Below are 23234 nucleotides of genomic sequence, written 5' to 3'. Positions count from 1 at the left end.
ATATACGCCGTTCTACTTCGTTTTTATTTTATGTATCTATGACTATTATCTTTAATTAAATGTGTTATGCGTTGACTCTTTTTCGCCGTTTACTTTGTTTATTTTGTTAATAAATCAAAAGCTACTTTTGAGATTTTTTTATGAGAATAAAATCACGATACATATAATATAAGTTAAGATTGTGGCAATGTTTACTTTGATATAAATAGGAAAGTAATAGATCCTATGACACATTTTAATACATTTTTTTTATTTTCATCACACAAGAATCTAAAAAAATTAAACATTACTATATTTCCGACATTTTATTTTATGTTCGTTTATTTTTATATATAATTTATATCATTTTCAAATTTAATTTTATAAACGCTTTCTCGAATTATGATATTTTTTACATTAAATGTCTCTCAAATGTATTTTATTTTTTCCGGTTGTATGTACTTCAATTCTTTTATTTGTAGTTATTAATAAAAACTTTATTGCAGTAATATGTGTATATCGTGACAAAAAACTTTATGACGTATTAAACTTCGATTAATCCATTGAGAATTATCGAACTGCAAATCATAATTAATTGTGCGCAGAAAATTAGTTGGGTAATGCGCCATAATAAACATCTGTATTTTATGTGAAGAAAATCGCGTTGATCGCGTGGCACATTTCGTAATGACTCGTAATAATACGCCAAGCTGTTTGCAGCGATCGCTGTAAATTGGTTGTTTGTAATTCACCTGATATTGACAGTTTAACGCGCAACGGGTATAATTTATGACTATGGACCACAATTCCATTTATCCGTAAGCTCTCATACATGATATTGAAGCACAAAAAGGATTTTAGAAAAAATTAACTTTTATTACCTGGGACAATTGCTTTGCACATTTTAACAAATGTAGTTATTTTACCTCACAAAGTATCTAAAGGCTTAGAAAATTATTTTTTACTTTATTTTATTTTATTAACTCTCCTCTCTATCTTATTTAACAAAATTACTATAAATATCAAAAAATTTTTTAAACAGTTTAATAGATGGATAATATTTTACGACAGATATTCACGATTAGTAAAACATGTGTTAGAGTTTTTGCGGCTCGTCGCTGCAGATTTTTCTCAAAAAAGTTTCAGCCAGACCACTGTCGTCCGAGCCATATTTCTGACCGCTGCAGTCGCCACGGGAGAACTTACCTTCCTAGTATGACTACAACCCGGTTGCCAAATAAAATAATAAAACCTTTCGAGTGCGAGATAGCCTGATTTATAGCACTAAGAGCAAAGGTTATCCACCAGAGCAGGGGATTCAGTGATTCATTGGCCAAGCGAATTGGAGAAGAGTTAAGAGAAATATGAGGCAGAGACAGAAATCTTGATGCCTAGGTCCTTCCTTCTCTTTCTCATTAATCCCCGCATTAAGTAAAAATTATTAAGTAATTAATGACTACTCATTTTACATACGTTCGTAATATACATATAAATGTATAGCTTTTTCATTTGTCTGACCAAGCGAGGATATTTTCACTTATCGTAATTAATCTTACTCTTTGTGAAACTTGTATTTTGAACATGACAATTCTTGATTAAAAAATTAATTAAATTTTATATTTTAAGTAGGAATTTCATATGTAAAAAATATTATATTTATTTAATTTATCGTTAAATAAATTAAAAACGTGCAAATTAAAAAATTTCTTTTGTAACTCGTTTCTTATTGAAAAAATAATTAGTTTATTCAGAGTATAGTATATTATTATATAATTATTAAAAAAATACGTAAATTATTAATGTTCGAAAATTTTATTTTTTTATATAAAAATTCCGAATGAAAAACTTCTACGAACTTTAAATTTGCAAAATCGCGTTACTACCATCATAAAATATATATCTTATTTTTTATCGACGAAAGTCGTTAAAGCTTTCCGAATCGCGCAATTAGGCGTGTCTATATCCTACCGAGCGTCTGTTTCTTCATCGTGGTTTGATGTAGATCTTTCTCATTACGCCGTAACATCAGTGGCTCACATCCGCCTGCTTCGCGCTTTCAACCGTGGACGAGTTTGAAAAAGTCCATCTCGCCTCCGTGAGGTTGTTACCTCTCTTGTCGAGAGAACGAGGTAAGAAAGGATGGAAAACGAACGAGAAGGGGAAGAGGAAGCACGTTGCTGGTAGTCGACGCACGATCAGTATGCATCTGCGGTTTCCACGTTGATGTAACAAGCTTCTTCTTATCCAGGCGTTCTTGTCTCACTCGTCTCTGTCAGATGAGAGTCGATCTCTCGCTCTCGCTCTCGGTTTACGTACCTTACTTACATCGCGCTTCTTGTGTAACCACCCATGTCTATATTTTCCCCGTCGAAGCTTGAGTCATGGTAAGTCTGAAGGAAAAGTTAACCAGGTATGCCATCCGCTTATCTCGGCGACTGCTCTCTATTGCTGGAACCGCCTACTTCTTTCTCTCGACCTTCAATGCCTAAACTGCGCTCTATTTCCTTTTTCTTCTTTTACACTTTTGCTTCCGCAGAGCGTTGATTGTGACCGAGCTTTTTGTGCGGCTTTTGTCGGAGCTAACTCGGTCGTTTAGCGGTGTGGAAAAGGAAGGAGATGGCTGACGGGTCTGGGGGTTGATGTCGGGGTGGCAACGGAACTGGCTGAGAGGAGTGATGGGGGATGCAACGATGTACGCTCGGAGTCGTGTCGAAACAAAAGCCGCTGTAGGTAATTTCACCATGGGTTGCGTTCGGAAGTATGGGCACAACGCGACGACGACGCGAACAGGTTGTCTTCAACAATAGGGCGGCGTTTGACAATTCACTTGAAAGCGAACAGGAGGTATTATCTAGAGGCAGCTCGTGAAAGTTGTCGATAAGCTCTCAAACTTGCAATGCAACGATGAGTTGTGTTTCATGTTTAAAGCGTACATTTCAAAGTATTTTTGATTCTTGATCGTATAGAGATAAAATTACATAGTAAAAAATATTTTGTATTTGTATTGGAAAATCCCATCCTTGTCAAAATTTTGTGTTAAATTTTTAACATATTCAACAGAATCATTAATTCATAATGCGATTATATTATTTAAAGATTTTGTGTTAAATTGATATTCCATATTTCTTAATGTTAAAATGACATAATTTGTGAGTAAGTTGAACAAATAATATAAAAATAATGTATTTTAAAATGTAAATTCTAAGATAAATGAAAAAAAAAATAAACGTTAATTTAACATATCATAAATGTTAATATTACGATCATATAAAAAGTATTATTAAGATGTGTAATAGTAAACTAAATTTTTTGCAAATGAAATTGATAATTAAGTTGAACAGACCTTGAGAAATACGAAATTGTTACTCGCGCGACATTGCGTAAAGATCGTTTTTAAAAGCGAAAGGAAGTCTTAGAAAAACACGAACACCTGTGTCCGTTTCGCTAACAAGATAAAATAATAACAACAGTCGCAGACTCTAGAGCTTCTGTGCTTCTTTTGATATCTTCATGTATGCATGCGTGAATACGACTGATTAGGTATGTGTATATGTGTAGTATATTAATAAAATAATAAAATTTAACCTTTAAATGTCTAATATACATTATAGCATACCTAATTCAATCAAATTGCTTATTTCATTAAAATGTATACGTATATCGCTCTCTTACTTCAAAAGTGATACAACTAAAAAAAATGTAATTTTCGTTAGTTATTATCATAAATGAATTAGGTAAAGATTATTCTATCAATCATTAAAAAGAAACTAATTTAACTTCGAGTCCGTTCGTCACATAGCACTTATGTCGTTCTTAAGATTTTCGAAGAAATCACGTAATGCCTTTTATAAGAATGATACATTTAAAATTGTGTCATTTTTGTAAATAAAGAAAGAGCCCCCGTCTATAGGGAATTTCGAATTAAAACAGTTTTGATGATCAAAGTTCGAAAAAGAAATGATTGTATTTTGAATTTAGTTATTTTAGCTGATAAAGATAAATATAAACTATTGGGTTATATTTACTATTGGTTATATTTACTATTTTATAGAAACGTCTGTAGTTATTATATTAATAAATTATTATTTTATTAACAAAGTTAGGCAAATAATATCCAGCGCGGCTCGAATAGTCAATTAATTCGCTATTATTAAACTATTGGTGATATTTCAAGTTATGTCATTTTTGGGAATTTTATTTTGGATTTATTAATTTTATAGGATATCAAAATTGTCATAACTTAAAAAAAGGATAATTTTCTTTTCAAAGATGGTTTTGTTGTAAAACAAAAATGACAAAAATGACATTCAATTATATTTCTAAGAATATATTCTTTTTGTCGATTATTTAATTAATCAAAAATTTTCTATTAAATTAAAAATAGTTTTTCCATTTTCTAACAAACTTATTTTTAGAGTTGTACCTATCACTTTTGAAGTAAAGGAACTATATTGAAAAATTTTTTAATCAAAAACATTAAGGAACATAACTGTATCAAGTAAATGTATATATGCTTATTGTGTGTGTGTTAAAAAATTACAAATAATGAAAAAGCATTGGAAAAATAGAGTACACTATACAAAAAAAAATAATTTAAAGTAATTAAAAATTAAACAGTTTAAAGGATTAAACAAATACACGTTCAAATCTAGTATGATTTTATTATTATATTATTATATTTATAATTATATAATTGTAATATTTTAAATTGCAATAAAATATTTTAATATTTTTCAAGCAATATTCTTGGATTTTGGCTCTGTTTTTCGCTCGAATTTTCACGAGCACATCTTAAATCTTACTTTCCCTTATCTCTGGCAATACTCCTGGGTAATAGCATAGACGTGTAATGCGGGTGCAGACGTTAATTCGAGTTGTTTCGTTGATATCCGCCGATACGACTATGCCTGATAACATTTTTGTAAGCAATTAAACCGTCCCGGAATTACTCGAAATCCTGGTGCTTTACCGTCCAAAATTTCGACAAACAAGAAATGCAAAAAATTCCATTATAGCGTCATATAGTACTGAATACTGAACGTCCCAGAATTGGATAACCGATAGCACTATTTCCCGCAGAAAACTTTAAGTTTTCTGCGATGCAACGGTGTCAAGAGTAAAATATAGAAGTAATTTATCGGGATCAAGATTGAGTGCTTTTAAGTAAGTAAGTCTTGCAATCCGCTTTTAAAGTGTATATTACATTCGAATATTATGCGCGCTTCTGTATTGTGCCGCCTCGAAAAGTTAACGGTTGTAGCGGAAGTAATTAGAGAATTCTTTTCCTCGTGGACTTAAATCCGGACATTCCCTCATGAATTGTAAATGTGGCCAAGTTTTTTAATCTTAGTATCGCATCTGGAATCTCAGATTGTCTATTTATAATTCGCTCTCCTCGCTGTAAATACGCCGGCGAACGGAAGGGTGTTTCGATTATCTCAAAAATGGAACATCGAGGGATTTATTCGGATTTATTCGGATTTATTAGAAATTCTCATCTGTTTTTTTAAATAAATCACAAATAATTTTTATTATAAATTATTACTTAAAATAATTATTTTTGCATCTTTTTTATAAATTAATAGAGCTAAAAACGCGATATCGATATATAATAATTTTAAAAGCGATGTCAAATATTCATGGAATAAAAGATGTTTTTTTTTTTCATATTTTCCATCGTTTCCATTATAATGATAGTGAAATATATCTTGGCATATTTTTCGAAAAGAGCAAATATACATTTTCCGAGGAAATGTTAACTTTATCCTTTCGTGTGATGGTCGTTCGGACAAAAGATCGTACTTTTCTTTCCGACCCGTCAGAACGTCCTTTCAGTTATACATGCAAATAATCTTTCGGTGTTCCTGAAACGGCAGCCTCACTGGGAGAACAAAATTTGAGGATGTGAAAAATAATAATAACCGTAAAAAGGTGCTCAAGGCACGACGTAGAAATTCCAGAAATAGTACCATCTTATTTGAATTATTAGCAACAATTTTGAAGAGATGTTTTGCGCAAACGGTTTTCACGTCTTATACGTCTCTGTCACTATTGTAAATATCACATATTTTGCTTGAGAATCGAAGAAAAATCGCTGTTTGTAGAGAGAGGCGAATACGTTTCAGTTCAGTGATGTGAATCGTCTACATATTTGTGAAAATTCATTGCAAGATCACGCGTCTGGAAAATCGATTTATTTATGCGGGCTTCAATGCAAGAATGGATAATTTGCATTAAACCAATCACAGAAAAGTATAAACTTAATAAACAGAAAGATCTGCGTGTTAATCGCACGCGATTCATTTCGTGTAAACATAAAATATTAATTCAATGAAAAAATTGTATAATTAATATATTTTTAACAGAATTTTATAAGAAAAACAAAATATTATTTTTACGGATAATATTTTAATATGTTATATTATAATATAAAATAAAAAGTTTATTAGATAAAGTATCTGTTTCTATCTATTACGTATTAAATGTACCAAAAAATTTCAAGAACATAAGATTCCAAAGTTCTTACACCCCCGAGACGTGAAAACCCAAGAAATCAATGACTCGAGGATTTGAAAAAGTAAAGATACAAGAATCTCCTAAACTTGCAAAAGCAACAATTTAAGGATTAAAAATAGCGTCAATACGACGTAGATTTTATAAAATCTAAAGACAACCTGGCAGTAATCACCTGTTTTTTTTTACGTAAACGATTATAGAAGCTGTTGTATGTCAATCAAAATCATAGTATTATTAATATATATTATATTATCGATTGTATTCCAGTTTATCAATATTTGAGAACATTAATGGATATGAATTTAATTATAATTTAAAACAAGGGTAGAAATCAAGCAAATTAATTAAATAAGCACGTTAAATAGCTTATTGAGTATTTCTAAAAAATAAAAATTTGTTTATTAATATAAGATTTAGAGAATATTTTATTGCGGCTTTTCGATGGAATGGCATATTTAAAGATTTGTAAAGAATAGTTATTAAAAAAGAAAGAAAATATATAAGAAAATAAAATAACATTCTACAATAATTCACAATTTCTCACCGCTGGGGTGAAAAAATAAAGTGATTATTCCCGGTTAAATAAATACAATGAAATTAATAAAAAAATTAATACGAAAAAATTAAAAGATGCCTCAACTCGATGAATCGCGAAAGCTCGATTTAAATACATGCCCTGTGCGACTTCGTGAGTACGCACGGTGCTTCATTGACACGCTATTCAGCGCATTCACGCCTGCACGCATGTGCGTGATACGAAACGCGATTACGGGCGGCCGTCGTAGCGGCGCGGTAACGGTGGAGTTTCACGAAGTCGTCGTCGTCGTCGTCGCGACGACATTCTGATCTGCATTTAAATTGGAAAAAAAGCGTTAAGCTTCACGCGTCGTGAACACGCTACAACTGCGGCCGCGAATTTTTACATGCATAGCGGATGTGTGATAATTCTGTTACACATCATCAGATGAAACAGTAGCGAGTTTTTCTACTCGAGTTTCCTATTCCTCATGTAGATTCATTGTTCTGATATGATAAATGATAAAAATTTAAAAAAATAATTTTCTCTTTGTTACAATAATGAATAATTATCTAGAAAACAGATAGAAATCTCATTGTTTTACACCGATATGTTTTTGATTACGGCGAATAATGTTTTGTAAATTGAGAATTAATGGTATATAACTTGTTAATGGAGAAGGTTGTTCGATCGAATGACGTGCACATATACATACGTTATCTAAACGTACATATATGCCATTAGTGGAATTTATAACTATGCAATTTGGATAGAATGTTATATAATTTAAATGCAAATAAAATTTCTTTTTCCATATGCATTACGAAAAATACTATAATTTAATATAACCGTCGAATTGTCTAGAGAAATATGTGCACAAAAGTATGAAGTCAAACAGAATTTCCATTTCCCAATATCGCAATATCTGAGTATTTTACGTAGATTTTATGATATTATAGAATACTTATACATGCGTGCATACCTCCTTTATGAACATTATACATATTTCACAGCTAGTAATAAAATAAAAATACTTCTGCAGTTCGTTTGTTTCATTATTTCTTTCATTTTTGATTGATTGCTTTTGTGTATGTGATTGAAGATATATTTTAACATTCATGCTAGCATCGTAGCACAAGATCGTATAGAAGAAAAAGATTTTTCCGCTTAATATTTTTCGACAACTTTATTGTTGCCTCGAAAACAGCAATGCTTGTTATTTTGGTAACAATGTGGCTGTTGTTACTTACATATGTGGTATCACTCGTGGCAACACACACGTTGTTTCGAATAGCTTTTAGTCGATTTTATTGCTCCATAAAGCATTCAGTGATGTTGACGCACAGGCATCGAAGCTGTAGGGTGCACTATCGTATATACCACGTGACGATAAATTGTTTTACATCTTTCATTGAGATCTTGCCAATCTTTCAAAGGCGCAATGTAATTTACCATATCATGCAAAATTATGGCCGATAAAATATTATTGTGATATAAAAGTATAGCAATATCCGTATATACCTGTTACGAATATGATATGGAAACTAATCGTAAAATACAATTTAGCCATAAATATAGAGGAAAGCTCCCTATTATAAGATAGGCGCCTAATATGAGATAGCGGCGTTTCTGCTAAATTAATAGACGCTATCTATTGGTTCCACCATGAATTTATTGTTCTTGGATTGAAAACTGTTTAGTAAAAAATTCATTATTAGATCATGCCTGTAATCATCGGAAAAAAAGATTTTAGAATTTGGACATCTTCAAGTTTCATTGAGATGAGCCTTTAAATATTGTTTATTATTTAATAATTAAATATTTGGCAATAAATTCTTCATATAGTAATAGAGTAAGGTTGTACAAATAGAAAAATATGGGATATGTTGAAGTGCTTAATTACAGAAGTTAGATGATTTGATGATCGGAAAACCGTGAAAATCGAAATATGAGATACCCAGGATATTTCTAATATGAAATAACTCATGCTCCCATGTCATAGTGAAAATTGTTAGCTAAAGTATAAATATTATTGTACCTTTTAATAAAAAGGACAACCAGAATAAACGTCGAGTGCCTATTTCTGCGATGCTTGATTTCAATTACCTAAAGACAAATTCTAGATATAATATATCGCATACTCATTTTTCGTCTACCCTGGCTGTGTTTGTTTGTATTTAAGAAACATTAAATAAAGTTTTTTAGTTGTAATACTGATATACTTTGCGTTTTACTATCGATTTCTCGAGGCATCTCATATTAGAAGCACAATTTTTTGATTTTGCGATTTGCTCACTTTTTACATTTCTTTAATTTAAAAAAATAATAAAATTTGAATTAAATTTTATATAACATTATCTTAAAGCCTATTAAATTCCCTTCAAAATGACCTATTATTATTTAAAATTCTGTCCATAGATTTCTAGCATTTACTCAAAATGATCGATATCTCATAACAAGGGCCTTTCCTCTACCAATTTTTCGGGATGTACAATTTTTTCCTTTTATTAATAAAAAATTTTTTACAGACGAAATGCGAAATTGTATTTGTAAATATATCGAAGAAGTATTAAACTACATGAAAAGGATGATTTTGCTGAAATGTAGCTAAAAATTTAGCTAAATACAAATCTGAAAATAATTTTGTTAAATCATAAAAGATTATATAGAACGCTTAAATGTTGACAGGCAAAAATTTTAACATTTTAGCAATCAGTTTAGGAATTCTACATAAATATTTTAATAGTTCAACAAAATTATTTTCAGATCTGTATCTAACTAAATTTTTAGATATTTCAGCAAAACATTTTTTTCATATATAAAATCGATATTGCACAAATCTCCTCGCGTCACAAATTTTACATCCTACAAATTTTAATTATAAAATCGAAACTCGCAAGCGTCATATCTTTCTTCATACGTGTACTGTACGAGTGTTCTATAAACAGAAGATTCATGTGTGCTTACCTGGATGATTCTCGATTTGTTGAGGATCGTGTTTCCCGATGGCTGATAGCGTTCCATGTCCCTCAGGATGCTACGTACACCGACGTCGTCCGCGTCGACCAAACGAAAGGCAGTGATATTGACAAAATTGTACTTGAAGTCCTCGAGATCGAAGGTTTCGATATCCTGTGGAAAAGCGAGCGAGCGAATCGAGTCGCAGACCAAGTGGATCTTGTGCGTTTCAATATCCCTAGGGTACTTACGAAAGTCGTGAAGAGGTAGTGGTACTTGTAATCATTCATCTGCAGCTGCAGGATCTACAATGTATGCGAAACTATACGGTTAGTCGAGACCACTTTTGTAATAGAAAACATTATATGTAAAATACAAATCTATTTTAAAATCGGAACATGCCCAAACTTACGGTTATTTTTATCTCAAAAATATTTTTTTACGTATAAATTTTTGGAACAATTTAGAATCAATTTTTTTTCAACAAAAATTTATCTAAACATCCTTTCCCATAATTTTTTAATATCCAAATATTTTTATAATTAACTAGCAGATTTTTTTTTCAAATCAATGATAACAGCAACATATTTGAAAAATAATTTATATACGTATATAATACGTATAAAAAATTTAGGTGTAGATTCAATATCATGAATGTTAAATATAATTCTCACCGTGTTTGTGTTAATGTATATAAATACTAACACAATGTAAATTTAATGCTATTAGTTTTAAACCATAATATTAAATTCATACTCATGAAGTTAAATTAAATCCATGTTGGATTATATCACCATTATACGGTAAAAATTCTATAAACATCGCAAAATGTAAAATCCACATTCGTATTTTTTTTAGAAGATATGTGTTAATGTAATATGTGTGCAGAGTGATTTACCATTCGTAGAAAATGATGCATGTGCTCGGATTTTGTGTCCACGATGATATTTCGAAATTCTTTGCTCTTCATTTCGGAAAGGACCTGCCTGTACGAGTTGGGATCTGCCTGCCGGAGACTGACTTCGATACCACGGATTTTCGGTGACTTCACCAGCTCCCGAAGCTTCATTAATCCTAAAAGTCGAAGTAGATATGTATTTATCTCAATTACACATGTACTCCAATAGCACAAAATATAAAAAGTTAATTTATGAAGATTGTCGATGTCAACACGAGCAAATCATTTGTTTCACGATCTCCGCAGGAATTATCAGGTCGGTCGCTTAATGACACGGAAACCCGTGAATCGCGCTATCCGACGAAATCAATACTCTCTAGCGCCTAAGTAATCAAGGTATCTGACTTGCAGGTCTTCCGGGGAGACACAGGCTCTGTTCTCTTGCAAGTTACCCGCTGGAACTTTGGCTCTTGAGATTCCGACGCGTGTTGGAGACGAGCGGCAACGTTTCGGCCTGTCAGTTTCTATTGGGCACAGAGTGCCGACGTCGAGATAATTTCGATAAACTTCCCATGCAAACCATCTGCTGATTGATGCGGTCGAGTTTACTTGAGTGTATTGACGTCTAAGCCGATCGTATTGATTATATCATGTTAATATATATATTAGGTAACACAAGTTTATATTTATTCGCTTAAATGCTTCTAATGATATAAAATAATAAAATCACACATGATCTATTAGTTTTACTTGCATCGTTAATTCAATCAATTAATATCAATCATTAATTTAATTTGAAGTAGAAAATTTTATACATAACTGTATAGATATGGGTTACACTTCTATTTTGTAAAAAAAAAAAAAAAAACGGTAAGGTGTTACTTGAATAAAATAGAAATTCGGTACCATCATAGATCGTTCTTTCAGAAAAAAGAAAGGAAGAAAAAAAAGGAAAATGTACTTTGTCATATATTCTTGTACGTTCAAGTGATAGCAGTAATTAATCTAGGAGCGAGTAAGAAACCGAGTTTAATTGAAGCCGTGTCGAGCATCTCGAGTAAGACCAATGTTCTCATGTAAGCAGATTTTGTATCCTGGGGGACAACAGTCGGATGACTATCTTGGGAAACACTATGAATAACTGGCTGGAAGTTAAGCGTACATGTTTCACTAAAGCCAATACTGTGACCACCGAATGTAGTATCTTTGCGGTCGTCACATATCAAGTCGTGTATAAAGAAAATAGTGATAAGAAAATTATTTTTGCGTAATAGTATAATACAAATTCAATATTTATAAAGATCTATTTTATAAATATTATATAACTTATCGATTATATGACTTATATTTATTGTGATATTATCAAGATATCTCATCGACGTACTTTTCACTACAATTTGTTTCAATTTTAATCATAAACAATTATTCTAAAAAATTTTCAAGCGTGTAATTTTTTTAAAATTTTGCATAATTATTAAAAAAGAATAATTATAATTATTAATAAATTAGTACTTTGCGCAAGACGTGATAACGAAAAGTTTAAACAGGTAATGAAATTGGTAAGCGTTACAGTTTGAATTGAAAATAATAAGTTGAATATACGGTTGCGGTTTGTGGTGTGACTCGTTGCAGTTTAAATTATGAACACTCTGTGTATACCAAGAACAGACTTTCATGGGAGTCGTTTGAAATGGCGGTTTTAATTAAAATAGCATTTCGAGCGTTTTACTGCTCTTCGTAATTTCGCGGACAATATGCGAGATAGAGATCGGAAGAGAAAGAAAGAGAGAGACAGCGGTACCTTTTATTAAAATTGACATGGCGAGAAGCCATAAAGAGGATGCGTTATCGCGAGTTACGTTTCAAGGCATTGTAACAGAGTACGAACATCCATCAAAGTGGAAGGGTGGTACGTCGTTTACGATTCTACAATGAGAGAATTGTACCGTTTACAGATTACTAACTAGGGAATTGGCATTGCCTGACTTAACGTACGTTGTGTTTAAGGAATACCGAGGAAGACCGCATTTCTAGAGAGCAAGACGTGACGTGCGGAAATGAGCGCAATGCGACGCAATTTCTCACTACGATCCGCGTCGCGGTTTTGAACTTAACGGCATAGTATTATCCTGGCTTTCAACGGCGAGCATTGAGAAATGTTTCTGCAATATTTTGCATGTTTACGTATAATAAAATTTATATAATAAACGTGTTTCATAATTTTATATTTTTGTATTTGAAAAGAATGATGATATAGGAATCAGAATTTACTTCACATTTTCTGTTTTTGATTAGACTTTAAAGTGTTCGTATTTATTATACTTTCTAGAAGAACTTAATAACATTTGTTTGACACTCAACTGATCACAAATTCGTAGAGAGAAGGTGGTGATTATGAGTGTAGATGTAATGGCCCTTTTTAATTTCTTCGCTATTAGGTGACCAATTTTAGTATTGTAATTACTTATGGAATTATTTGTTTAGTTACCATTATACCATAATGCTAATATGCTAAATATTCAGTATTTTTGCTTTCAAGCATTTTGAAACATTTTCAATATAGGTTATATTTGAATCAATTGCGATTAAGCATAAATCGAGAAAAAACAGCCCGTTGTTTTAATCCAATCGATAATCCTACAATAATAGTAATAAAAATCGTTAATAAAAAAGAGTAAAAATAGAGATAGAAAATCACTAAGAAAAATAAAGAGCTAAGTATCACTGACGTCGTACAAATCATGGGAGAGACCTTACCAAGATAATTGGTTGCACCACTTATATAAGAATTCTACGAGGCGCGAGATGAGAAAAAAATTACAAGTCGAACTAAACGTGGCGGTACCTGACAATAATTTCTCTAAAGAGTTACAGAAGAAACGTTCGTATCTATTCCTATGGAAGATAGATTATCATATTGGTTTTTATATATTCTAATAACGACCACTTACGATTCGTGCTCGAAATGTCGATATGCCTCGACAGTGCGAAATATTGCGCTGAGTTGGCGCACGAAAGGAAGCTGTCAACGATTACTTGCTTCTTCCTTTTTCGTTCCTCACCTCGAGTGGATCGCGCGGTGACAGACGATCGAAATAATTGGATCGCCGGCTGTCTTAAACATGCGCATTTCAAGAGGACGGCCGAATGAATATTGAAGGTGCGAGCGAGCGGCGGCAGCTGAAAGATTCGATTTGGAAGTACTTTGAGAAATAGCGCTTTAGAATATAAATGCATTTTTTGTAAAAAAGATACTTGATGACGCTTTTAATAATATTCCAAGAAAGTAAGAGGGACAACTTTACTTGCGGAGTTGCAATTATATTTCGACAAAGAATGAAGAAAATATAGCAAGTGCTTTTGTGAAGAAGTTTCTTACAAAAAGTTATATAGTTGATTATTTCAAATTTACTACTATTATATACATGACATTTTAAAGAAAGTTATATCTCTTAAAAATCTCAAGATATTCTTTTAGATAAAAATTCCATATTGAAAAAAGCAAAAAAGAAAAGATCGATCAATGTACTGTAATATACAAAACTAAATAAATTTTTATTTATGCTTTAATTCTATTGAAATTTCCAAATATTACTTTGCTGTAGTAATAATAAAAAATAATAAAAATAAGACGCTAATGTTTTGTAAATATATTAATTTCAAATTCAATTAGATACAGTTAAATTTACAATTCAATTGAATCCAAACAGATACTTTTAATTTTTATTTTTTCACAAAAACAAAAACAAATAGTATTGTAAAAATCAAATAATAAAAAAACAGAAAACAAATTCGCATTTGATATTTTATTAAATAATTAAATAGTTTTAATAACTGTAGCTATAGCGTGTTGTTGAAAATGTTTGAAAAATATTGAAATACACACTATATACTAAAATAAAGCCCTTTACAAATGTCCTATAAAATAAATAATTGAAGAGAAAAAAATAAATACATATGTTTAGTTATAAAGATATTTTAATAAAAATATGCAATCACATTTTAAACTTGCAGATGATTTTATTCGCAAATATATTCTTTTATTGACATATAAATAATCATTTTTTCTTTTTGTTATGCATAACTGTCCTTAATAAAATTAAATAGGATGTAACAATACATTTTCTTTCGCGTATAGTTACATTTTACAACAATGATGTCCTCCCTAATTCATTGACTATCACTGGTTAGCGAGGACCTTCTTTCAAAATGATATTGTACGAAATGGACTTTCATTAACTACGTCATTAACTACGTCATTAACAAGAATCGTGAAGAGGCTTGTTTTCGGAAGATTTGCTCGTTCCATTGGGACCGGTTAGTCGTTCGTGCGGAAAGACGACATACCGAGGAACTTCGACGAGATCGCCGAGTTATACGAAAAGTTCATGAAGACTTTCGCTGCGTCTGGGAATAAATTCCCACTTTTGCGACCTCCATCGCATCGCCATGGTTTAGTTATTGGGTAAAACATACGTGCTCAACTGGACACGTTATATGGGTTGGTCATAAAATTCTCATTATGACAAGGGGAAATTCTTGCTCATGTACGCAAGAATGCATCATGCGGTAGGATATTCGCGGAGAGATCTCCGCAAAATATGATAGTGACCATGTATAATTTTCACGAATGCACCACTCATGCTCCTTGCGTATTCTTCGGACTTCCTCGTAATTACCGTAGTATTACGCTCAGATTCTGTGAAGAATTTCGCCAGAGTTCGTGTTTAGAAGCAAAACCATTTAGAACACGTGACTGCGAAATTAGAGAGGAACAAGTCTGCTTAACGAAATTTGAAAATACGTGAGAGAAATTATTGATCTCTTAATAATATTCAAGATACGTAAGGGAAATAAACTGATAATAATAATCACTCAGCTTTAGAATACGTGACTGAAATAATTGACGGTTGATCACATGTTTAAAGTATTCAAAGCACAGATTGCCTTTTTAAAATTTGTATTAAAAATAATGATAATCGATATAAATAGAAGAAAATCAAAATATCAGATTCTGGAAGAAACAATAATATATGCATATATTACGCTGTATTTATTACATTATTTATGCTAATAAATCTGTAGAATATAATGATATCATATTACATCTTATTTAATACAAAGATAAATTTTGTAAGGTATGAATGAGCATATCAAAAATTTTTTTCGAGGAGCAAAGAGGTTATCAATTCTGTTATCACGTAAACAATAATTTTTGTGTTAATAAAGTGTTCTTTAAAATATATATATTTCAGAGTTTAAAATGTCTTCTTTCTGATTTAAAAAAAAAAAATTAGATTTAAACCCCCGATCTTCTGCTGGGTATATCCATAAATATACGACTTATAATGACGTTTAATAGAAAAACAAATTTTATATTGTATACCGCTCAATTTTTTTTATATTTTTAAGTTAAAAAATATTTAAGGATCACGTTCGGCATTCAATATAGATATTCGTAGAGAAGATAAGCACAAGGTGCTCGAAGTTTTCCATCGTACAGGTCTTGCAGATCCTCAGAATACTGCTGGTCTGTCACTTTCAGAGGTTATAAAAATACAAGGCCACATCGCCTGGTTTTGACGGATCTCACGTAAAAAGGATTTGACATTTCATGCTTGAACTAGCGAACTTTACGAGGCGAGCGTACTACAGAATAAGAAGAAAATATCTAGACGGAATATCGCAGATAAAATGTCGAAAATAAGAAATATATACATATATGCATATGACGTAAAAACTTCGTATTTTTATTAAAAAAACAGTGTGCATTAAAAATTGATATTATTGTTTTGTAAAACTGTCATTATTTTTAAAGTTAAAAACGTATATTCTGAACACATTTTATATTTTAAGTCTCGTATAATATCCGTGATATTCGGTGAAATTTGCGAGATGCAAAAATTTTCCAATAAAAATGTCGGCTCTGCCGTAAAGAAAAATGGAAATACGCAAACTGTTCTCTTGTTTTTTTTTCTATCATTCTGCATCGAAATATAAAAATGCAGGGTCGTGAGTTCAGCGGGACGATTCGTACTTCCGCCAGCGACTCCATTATTCTGAAGGATTCCGTGAGGAATGTGGATGGTAAGGAAGGTGCAAGAGAGAGAAGTGTAACGTAAGACGGGGGGATGTGGAGATGGTTGTTCGATGGAGTCTTGGAAGTTCCACAATGGACTGTGATGGGCCAGGTTGAAGGTTCATTGGCGATTCTCGGGACGTAAGGACACGGAATCAGGTTGGCAGGAGTACGAAGCGGGAACTCGAAACCGTTTCGGCCACTCAACGTTCTCCTTTTTCTTCAGATGAAGAAAAAGCGGAAAGTACCATCACCTCACGGTGAATTTCTCATCCTTTGGTACTTATCTCGGGATGAATGAAGGTTGATCTTATTATACCGCGGATTGAAAAACCGACGCCGAATTAACTGATGAAACATTAATCCACGTGGAGCGGTTTCACTTCACGTAATTTCGATGAACTCTAAATGTAATTACGACGGGAATCTCGCTGCCGACTTTTCGTTGAATAATGTCTGACGAGCTGAAGCACGTAACTCACTTCATATAAAGACGGGCGCGCGTGGAAGAATTTTCGCTTAATATTGCATCGCATATTATTCGCGCGATATTACGACGTTATTTCAATCGGAAAACTTTTTTTCAGTGCAGCTGACTTAACGTTTCTATATTATGGCTATTTTTGCTGTATAATTTAACGCTTAATATAGCTGTTTAATTATTTAAAATAATGTAAACTGTTTAATTATTTAAAATAATGTAAACAGTTTAATTATTTAAATTAATGTAACGTAAGAATGGCATAATATAACGTTGAAAAAGCGATAATACTTCTCGCTGCATCTAGTAGCTCAACTCTAAATTTCAATGTTATTTACTTAAAAAAAATATTTTGTTGCATAAAGTTATTATAAGTGAAATTATTAATTTTATTTTTTGCAGTTAATTTCAGGATGTATTTAAAAATGTTTGATATTAGCAGATGATATTGGCTTTTTTAGTTGATATTTTGACTGAGCTGATATTGTATGTACAGTCAAAATATTCCTAAAGTTAGTAAACTTTATTGTTTTTTGTTCTTAAATTGAAAATTGTAAGATTTATTAAAAAATGTTATAGGCATCAACACACATCCGTTTTGACTAAATATAGCTTTCTTTGCTCATGTGCATTTTTTCATCTGTAATAAAAGGAAGCAGTTTCATGTTACTATTTTTATCCATTTTCTACATTGATTGGATAAAAAATAAATCTACCAGAGCGTCGGATCGGATCCAATCTCTCCAGATAAATTTTGAAAAACATCTTCCCATTACAGGATTAAAAATAGATTCACGCCAGGTAATGATTCTAGTAGTGACGTCGGTGCGACGTTGGTAAGTTGGCTACTTGATATCAGGTGCAAAACTAAACAGCTCGCGCAGTCACAATTCCGCTCGCCATTAACATCGCGCATATCTGTATACGTGAGGAACTTGGCGTTAATATTACAGCCATGGACACAGGACTTCATTGTAAAGTTTATTCTACCAGAGAGTTATGCGGAGCGCGTTTATTGTACGGCGGAAGGTTTCTAATGCGGCGACTTGATTTTGCTCGTTCTACGTTAATGCGCGATATCTCTCCTCATGGGCGAGCGGAAGCGAAACTCAATTAGATTCGTAGATAAATGCCGCCCTTGCAGTCGGATGAACGACGATGTTCGTGTCAATGCTTCAGACGCATGTCAATAGAGCGATTAAATATTAAACATTAATTGTATAACATTCTTATGGTCATTGACGTCCCGAAACAAAAAACTGGAAGCGTTGGGAAATTCTCTCATACGTTGAAATATTACGATATTCTTTGTACGTGTTCTACTCGAAATTCCATTTTCGTTTAAAATTGCAGACGAGGCGAAGATGTTTGAACTTTTTGAGAAAGCTCTGAATTGACATTCCGCGGCGGTCTAAAGGCATACAGGGAATAACGATTACGGAATTCTTTAGGCACCAATAACCCTTTGGCATAGAAGAGAGAGAGAGAGAGAGAGAGAGAGAGAGAGAGAGAGCATTCGAAGCATCCACAATACTATAACATAGAGTTAAATAAAAAATTAAATGTGTTTCATAATTCTTTTATCTAATTATGCGCGTAATTAGTATTCCTTGAATTCGCACATTTAAATTACAAAGTGAAAAGCAAAGAAACGCATCCGTCGCTTGATTAGATAGAATGCAGCGATTCGAGAAACGCGCAAAGTGGATAGCGGGTTGTTACTGGTTGAGGAAGTTTCCGCGGAAACTCCACGAGACGGAAAACGAGTAAAGTAATCGTGAATCGATACCAGCGACTCTCTAAACTACTCGAAAGTTGAAAAAGATCTAATGCCACGCTGTCTGGCTCCCAAGATAGCTATGTAACTAGCGACGGCACTTGCTCGTCGATTGAATGAGTCAATTTCGTAAACTGCCTAATGTCTATCTCTTACCATCAAAGATAACTAAGTGATTTAAATTAGGAGTTGAATAAAACTTTTGCAATAAAGTTTAATCTTTTTCTATTTACGTGATACTAAATCTAGCGTACAGGCCACGATTTTTTACAATGATATAATAGAATAGTTGACTCAAGAGCTTTTCGGGTAAAGACATTGAGCCACTCAAACGACATGTCACACCGCATCTCCGCGAGGATGTTCGATTTCATCGATAAAATGAAATTCCGCTGAACGAATCGCGGGCTCTTAACGGCAAACATGCTTGAGACGTGTACGATTTCGCCGACCCGAATCCCTTACACCTCGTGGTACATAGCACGCCGGAATTGAAAGTGTAGGAAACACGGAGATCCCGGAGTCCCAGTAAATCTCTCGAGGAATTCACGTCGGCTCTGGCAAAAGGCGTGATGCGCAAGGGGGTTGGACGAGATAGCGGGGAACAGGCAGGGGGTCAGGGGCGTTCTAATCGGCTTGTACGTGTACTTCCCTCACAAATAGCTAAGCCCGTTGTGGAAGACGGTTAAGCTCGGGAGATGTTTTCATCAAAGGTGGTTAAATTCCAGGAAAATTCCGCAGAGAGGCGCGGAAATGAAATTATCGACGAGGCAACAAAGTTGGATAGAAAAACTTAAGATGTTACCGCTCTATTGGTGAACGTATTAGTCTATCAATGATGTCGTTCCATTTCACTTTGCCACGCGCATAACATGTTTCATTCGATTGCGTATAACATCGCTTTTAACCGTTCTGTATAATAGAATGCCATTACGAGAAATTGAACCATGTGTAACGTATCCAATTGATTTTGTTATCAATTTCAATATCTCTTGCATTATTCAATATAGATGGATCATAGCATATTAATTTTCTTCAAAGGTTTAGTAATTATGTTACATGGTTGAATTTATGGCAGATAAATTGACTAGCTCTCTCTCTCTCTCTCTCTCTCTCTCTTTCTCTCTCTCTCTCTCTCTCTGTTTCTCTCTCCGATGATACCAATATCATTTCGCGACTCACTATTGTTGACATGGCAAATCGCAATCACGCAGTAAAATTTTAATATAGTTAATAAAGCATAACTCTAAATTGTACTTTGTTTAATTTCTATTAATTATTATCTACATTTATCATAATTAATTTTCAATACTTATAGATTGTTTCATCAATTATTTTAATTTATTATAATGTTATAAAAAAATCTTTGTATTAAATAGAGATAATAATTTCTTATTGGTCACCAATTAATTTTGTTTACATTTTTTCTGCTATTTGATGATCAGAGGTAATATTCAAGAAGAATATCGTGTATAAAAATATTAGTTACATTATGTATATTATATAGATTTCCTCGTATTTTTATATGCAACATTTCTCGAGAATGAGACCTAAAATGTTTCAATAATCGCAATGATTTGTTTCGTGATAAAATTACGAGCAACTACGATTTACAAAAACTGCTTGTGGAGATAAAACGTAAAATATTTCTTACAACACGACAAATGTCTGTAGATGGTGGATTTTGGTAACAATGCAGAAGGTCACATAGCAAACCACGATAACGACCCACGTACCATGATAATCAGTCATGGAAATACTCCAGCATTGCAAAATGCACGTTTATGTCATGCGATTCTTCTCACGTATTATGGTATTGTTCCTAATTCAACGTAATTGTCTTTATCTGGAGAATCGCTTCCTACTGATTACTCATCATTCGTTCGTTATTTTCGACAAATTAAAGATTTATTTATTTAAACGCACAGTTGTTTCCTTTTAAATAATATTGTCCAATATACAAATTCTTCCTAAAATATCATAGTACAAATTCTGGAATTTTTTCGTGATGAACGCGATCTCGTTGGCAGAATTTGTGTAGCATATTAGACTTTTTTAGTAAATTAAGGTAAAATGATGTTTTTGTTGATTTTTAACAGTTTTTTTTTGCGACAAAACAAAAACTTGCTTCTAAATAACCACACCAATTTAATATTACACACTTTACTAAAAAATCCATTGTTACGCAAAATTTAACGATGGCATTATATTTAACGCGAAAAATTTTCGGAATATGTACTATGACACTTTAAAGATAAAAAAGAATGCTTTTTGTTAAATTGTGTAATTATAAAAAATCTAAAATTAAAACAGTTACTTGATTGAAATAAAGTGTATAATCATAAACTAAAATTCATTTGAAAGCTCTTAAATTGTACTTTTAGACTTTATTTAGAAACAAACTTTTACTTTGCCGTAAAAAATGTTTAAAATAATCAAAATTGTTATTTTTGGCCCATTTTTCTTAAAATTCTGACATGTTACACAAATTCTGCTAATAGCATTATATTTAACACAAAAAATCTTCGAGATATAATATATACTACAGCACTTTTATATAAAAAAAAAGGTCGACTTTTCGTCGAACGATATAATTAATGCATCTTTGTTGGCGCATTTTTGATGCATACAGAAATACGGGAGCGCGTTGAAAATATCGATCTCGCGACTGCAATTTATGTCTGAAACTTGGAAAGAAACTTAGAATATAAGAAAAAAGAGCAAGATATACATAAATGCCAAAAAATAGTTGTCCTACTTTTGAGAATATACAATATTTTGTTAATTATATAATTTATTTTAAAATATAAAAAATAATGACATTTAATGCTTCTCTGAGTTTATGTTCGCGGCTTTATTGTTTATGTTAGCATCTGAAATTGAAAGGGTAACTTTAAAATAAAGAATTTTCAAGAACATCTTAATTTGTCATCGTGTATGTGTGTTAAGGATAAAATGCCTCGATCAATAAATTGTATTTGCAATGTCTTTGAACTATTTAAATGGATCTATTATTGCGATTTAATTAATTAAATATATATGAAACTGACACACACACTCTCTCTCTCTCTCTCTCTCTCTCTCTCTCTCTCTCTCTCTCTCTTACCGAAGTGAGACGCTGTTCTTTCTCAGAGAAAGATGGCTCCACGTCAGCTTCAATTCGAGTTCATCCTTGGATCTTTCAAATCATCTATTGCTACTAACTTTGTACTCTTCCTTAAACTTACTAGTAAAGCATAATTCTACGCGAAAGCATACCAAGAGAAATATAACTTTGACATGTTGCCCATGCATACGTAAATTCTTGTAAAAGATGACTGTATATGTTTAGTTCGGATTCCAAAGAACTTTAAAATCGGCTTTGTGCCAAGAAAAACTCAACTTGAACAGTCGAATTTCGTTCAACGTGTAATACCATCTGCAATATTTTTAATGCATAGACTAGCAGAGGCTGTATAAAATCTCTTTGTACTCTTTAAACAGAGAATATCTCCTATTTAATTTATCTCGAATTTTTACAGAACTAGTGCAACAATTTGCAATCAAAACATTCAAAGAAATTTGAAAGACAACAATAAAATTTTCATTTAATTAGTTAAGTTATTAGTCGCGAATTCGTTGAATCCGACAACGAAATTATGAATATGCATTTTCTGCGTATATCATTTGCGATAAAAAGGAAAATGTGCTTTTGGCAAATTCGTAAAAGTACGTGTTATTTCTTGCTCATTCTCATGTCAAAGAAATGAGAATCCTATGTCGTTTTCATTTATTTATAACCAAAAACACACAGCGCCATTAGCGAGATCCTACGTTACAATAGCGCGTTGAATGTTTCGCGAAGTTTTAGTAGACGTAAAACAAACTTTGACAAATGTTCTGCATGCCAATAAGCATTGAAAAATTCGACTAAACCGTCTTGTTTCCAATTTTTTCACACAATGTTCCGTATTTGTGTAAAAGTAGTTACGATATTAGGTTACGAAGCATCATTGAGCTGACGCAGCCACTATTTGTAACGAAAAGCAA

General features: G+C 32.3%; 1 protein-coding gene across 1 annotated transcript in view; it reads right to left on the bottom strand.

Annotated features, from left to right (window-relative positions):
- LOC108756904 (glutamate receptor ionotropic, kainate 2-like) overlaps positions 1-23234 on the bottom strand; it is a 137788-nt gene that overhangs the window by 58777 nt on the left and 55777 nt on the right. The window contains exons 5-7 of the mRNA XM_018501070.1: positions 10869-11044; positions 10222-10275; positions 9980-10144 (exon numbers count right to left, since the gene is read on the bottom strand). Coding sequence (XP_018356572.1) covers positions 9980-10144; positions 10222-10275; positions 10869-11044 — 395 coding nt within the window. The remainder of the gene's footprint in view (positions 1-9979; positions 10145-10221; positions 10276-10868; positions 11045-23234) is intronic.

This window comes from Trachymyrmex septentrionalis, unplaced genomic scaffold (genome assembly GCF_001594115.1).
Source record: "Trachymyrmex septentrionalis isolate Tsep2-gDNA-1 unplaced genomic scaffold, Tsep1.0 scaffold13, whole genome shotgun sequence".
NCBI lineage: Eukaryota > Metazoa > Arthropoda > Insecta > Hymenoptera > Formicidae > Trachymyrmex > Trachymyrmex septentrionalis.
This window is presented reverse-complemented; position numbering and strand designations above follow the sequence as displayed.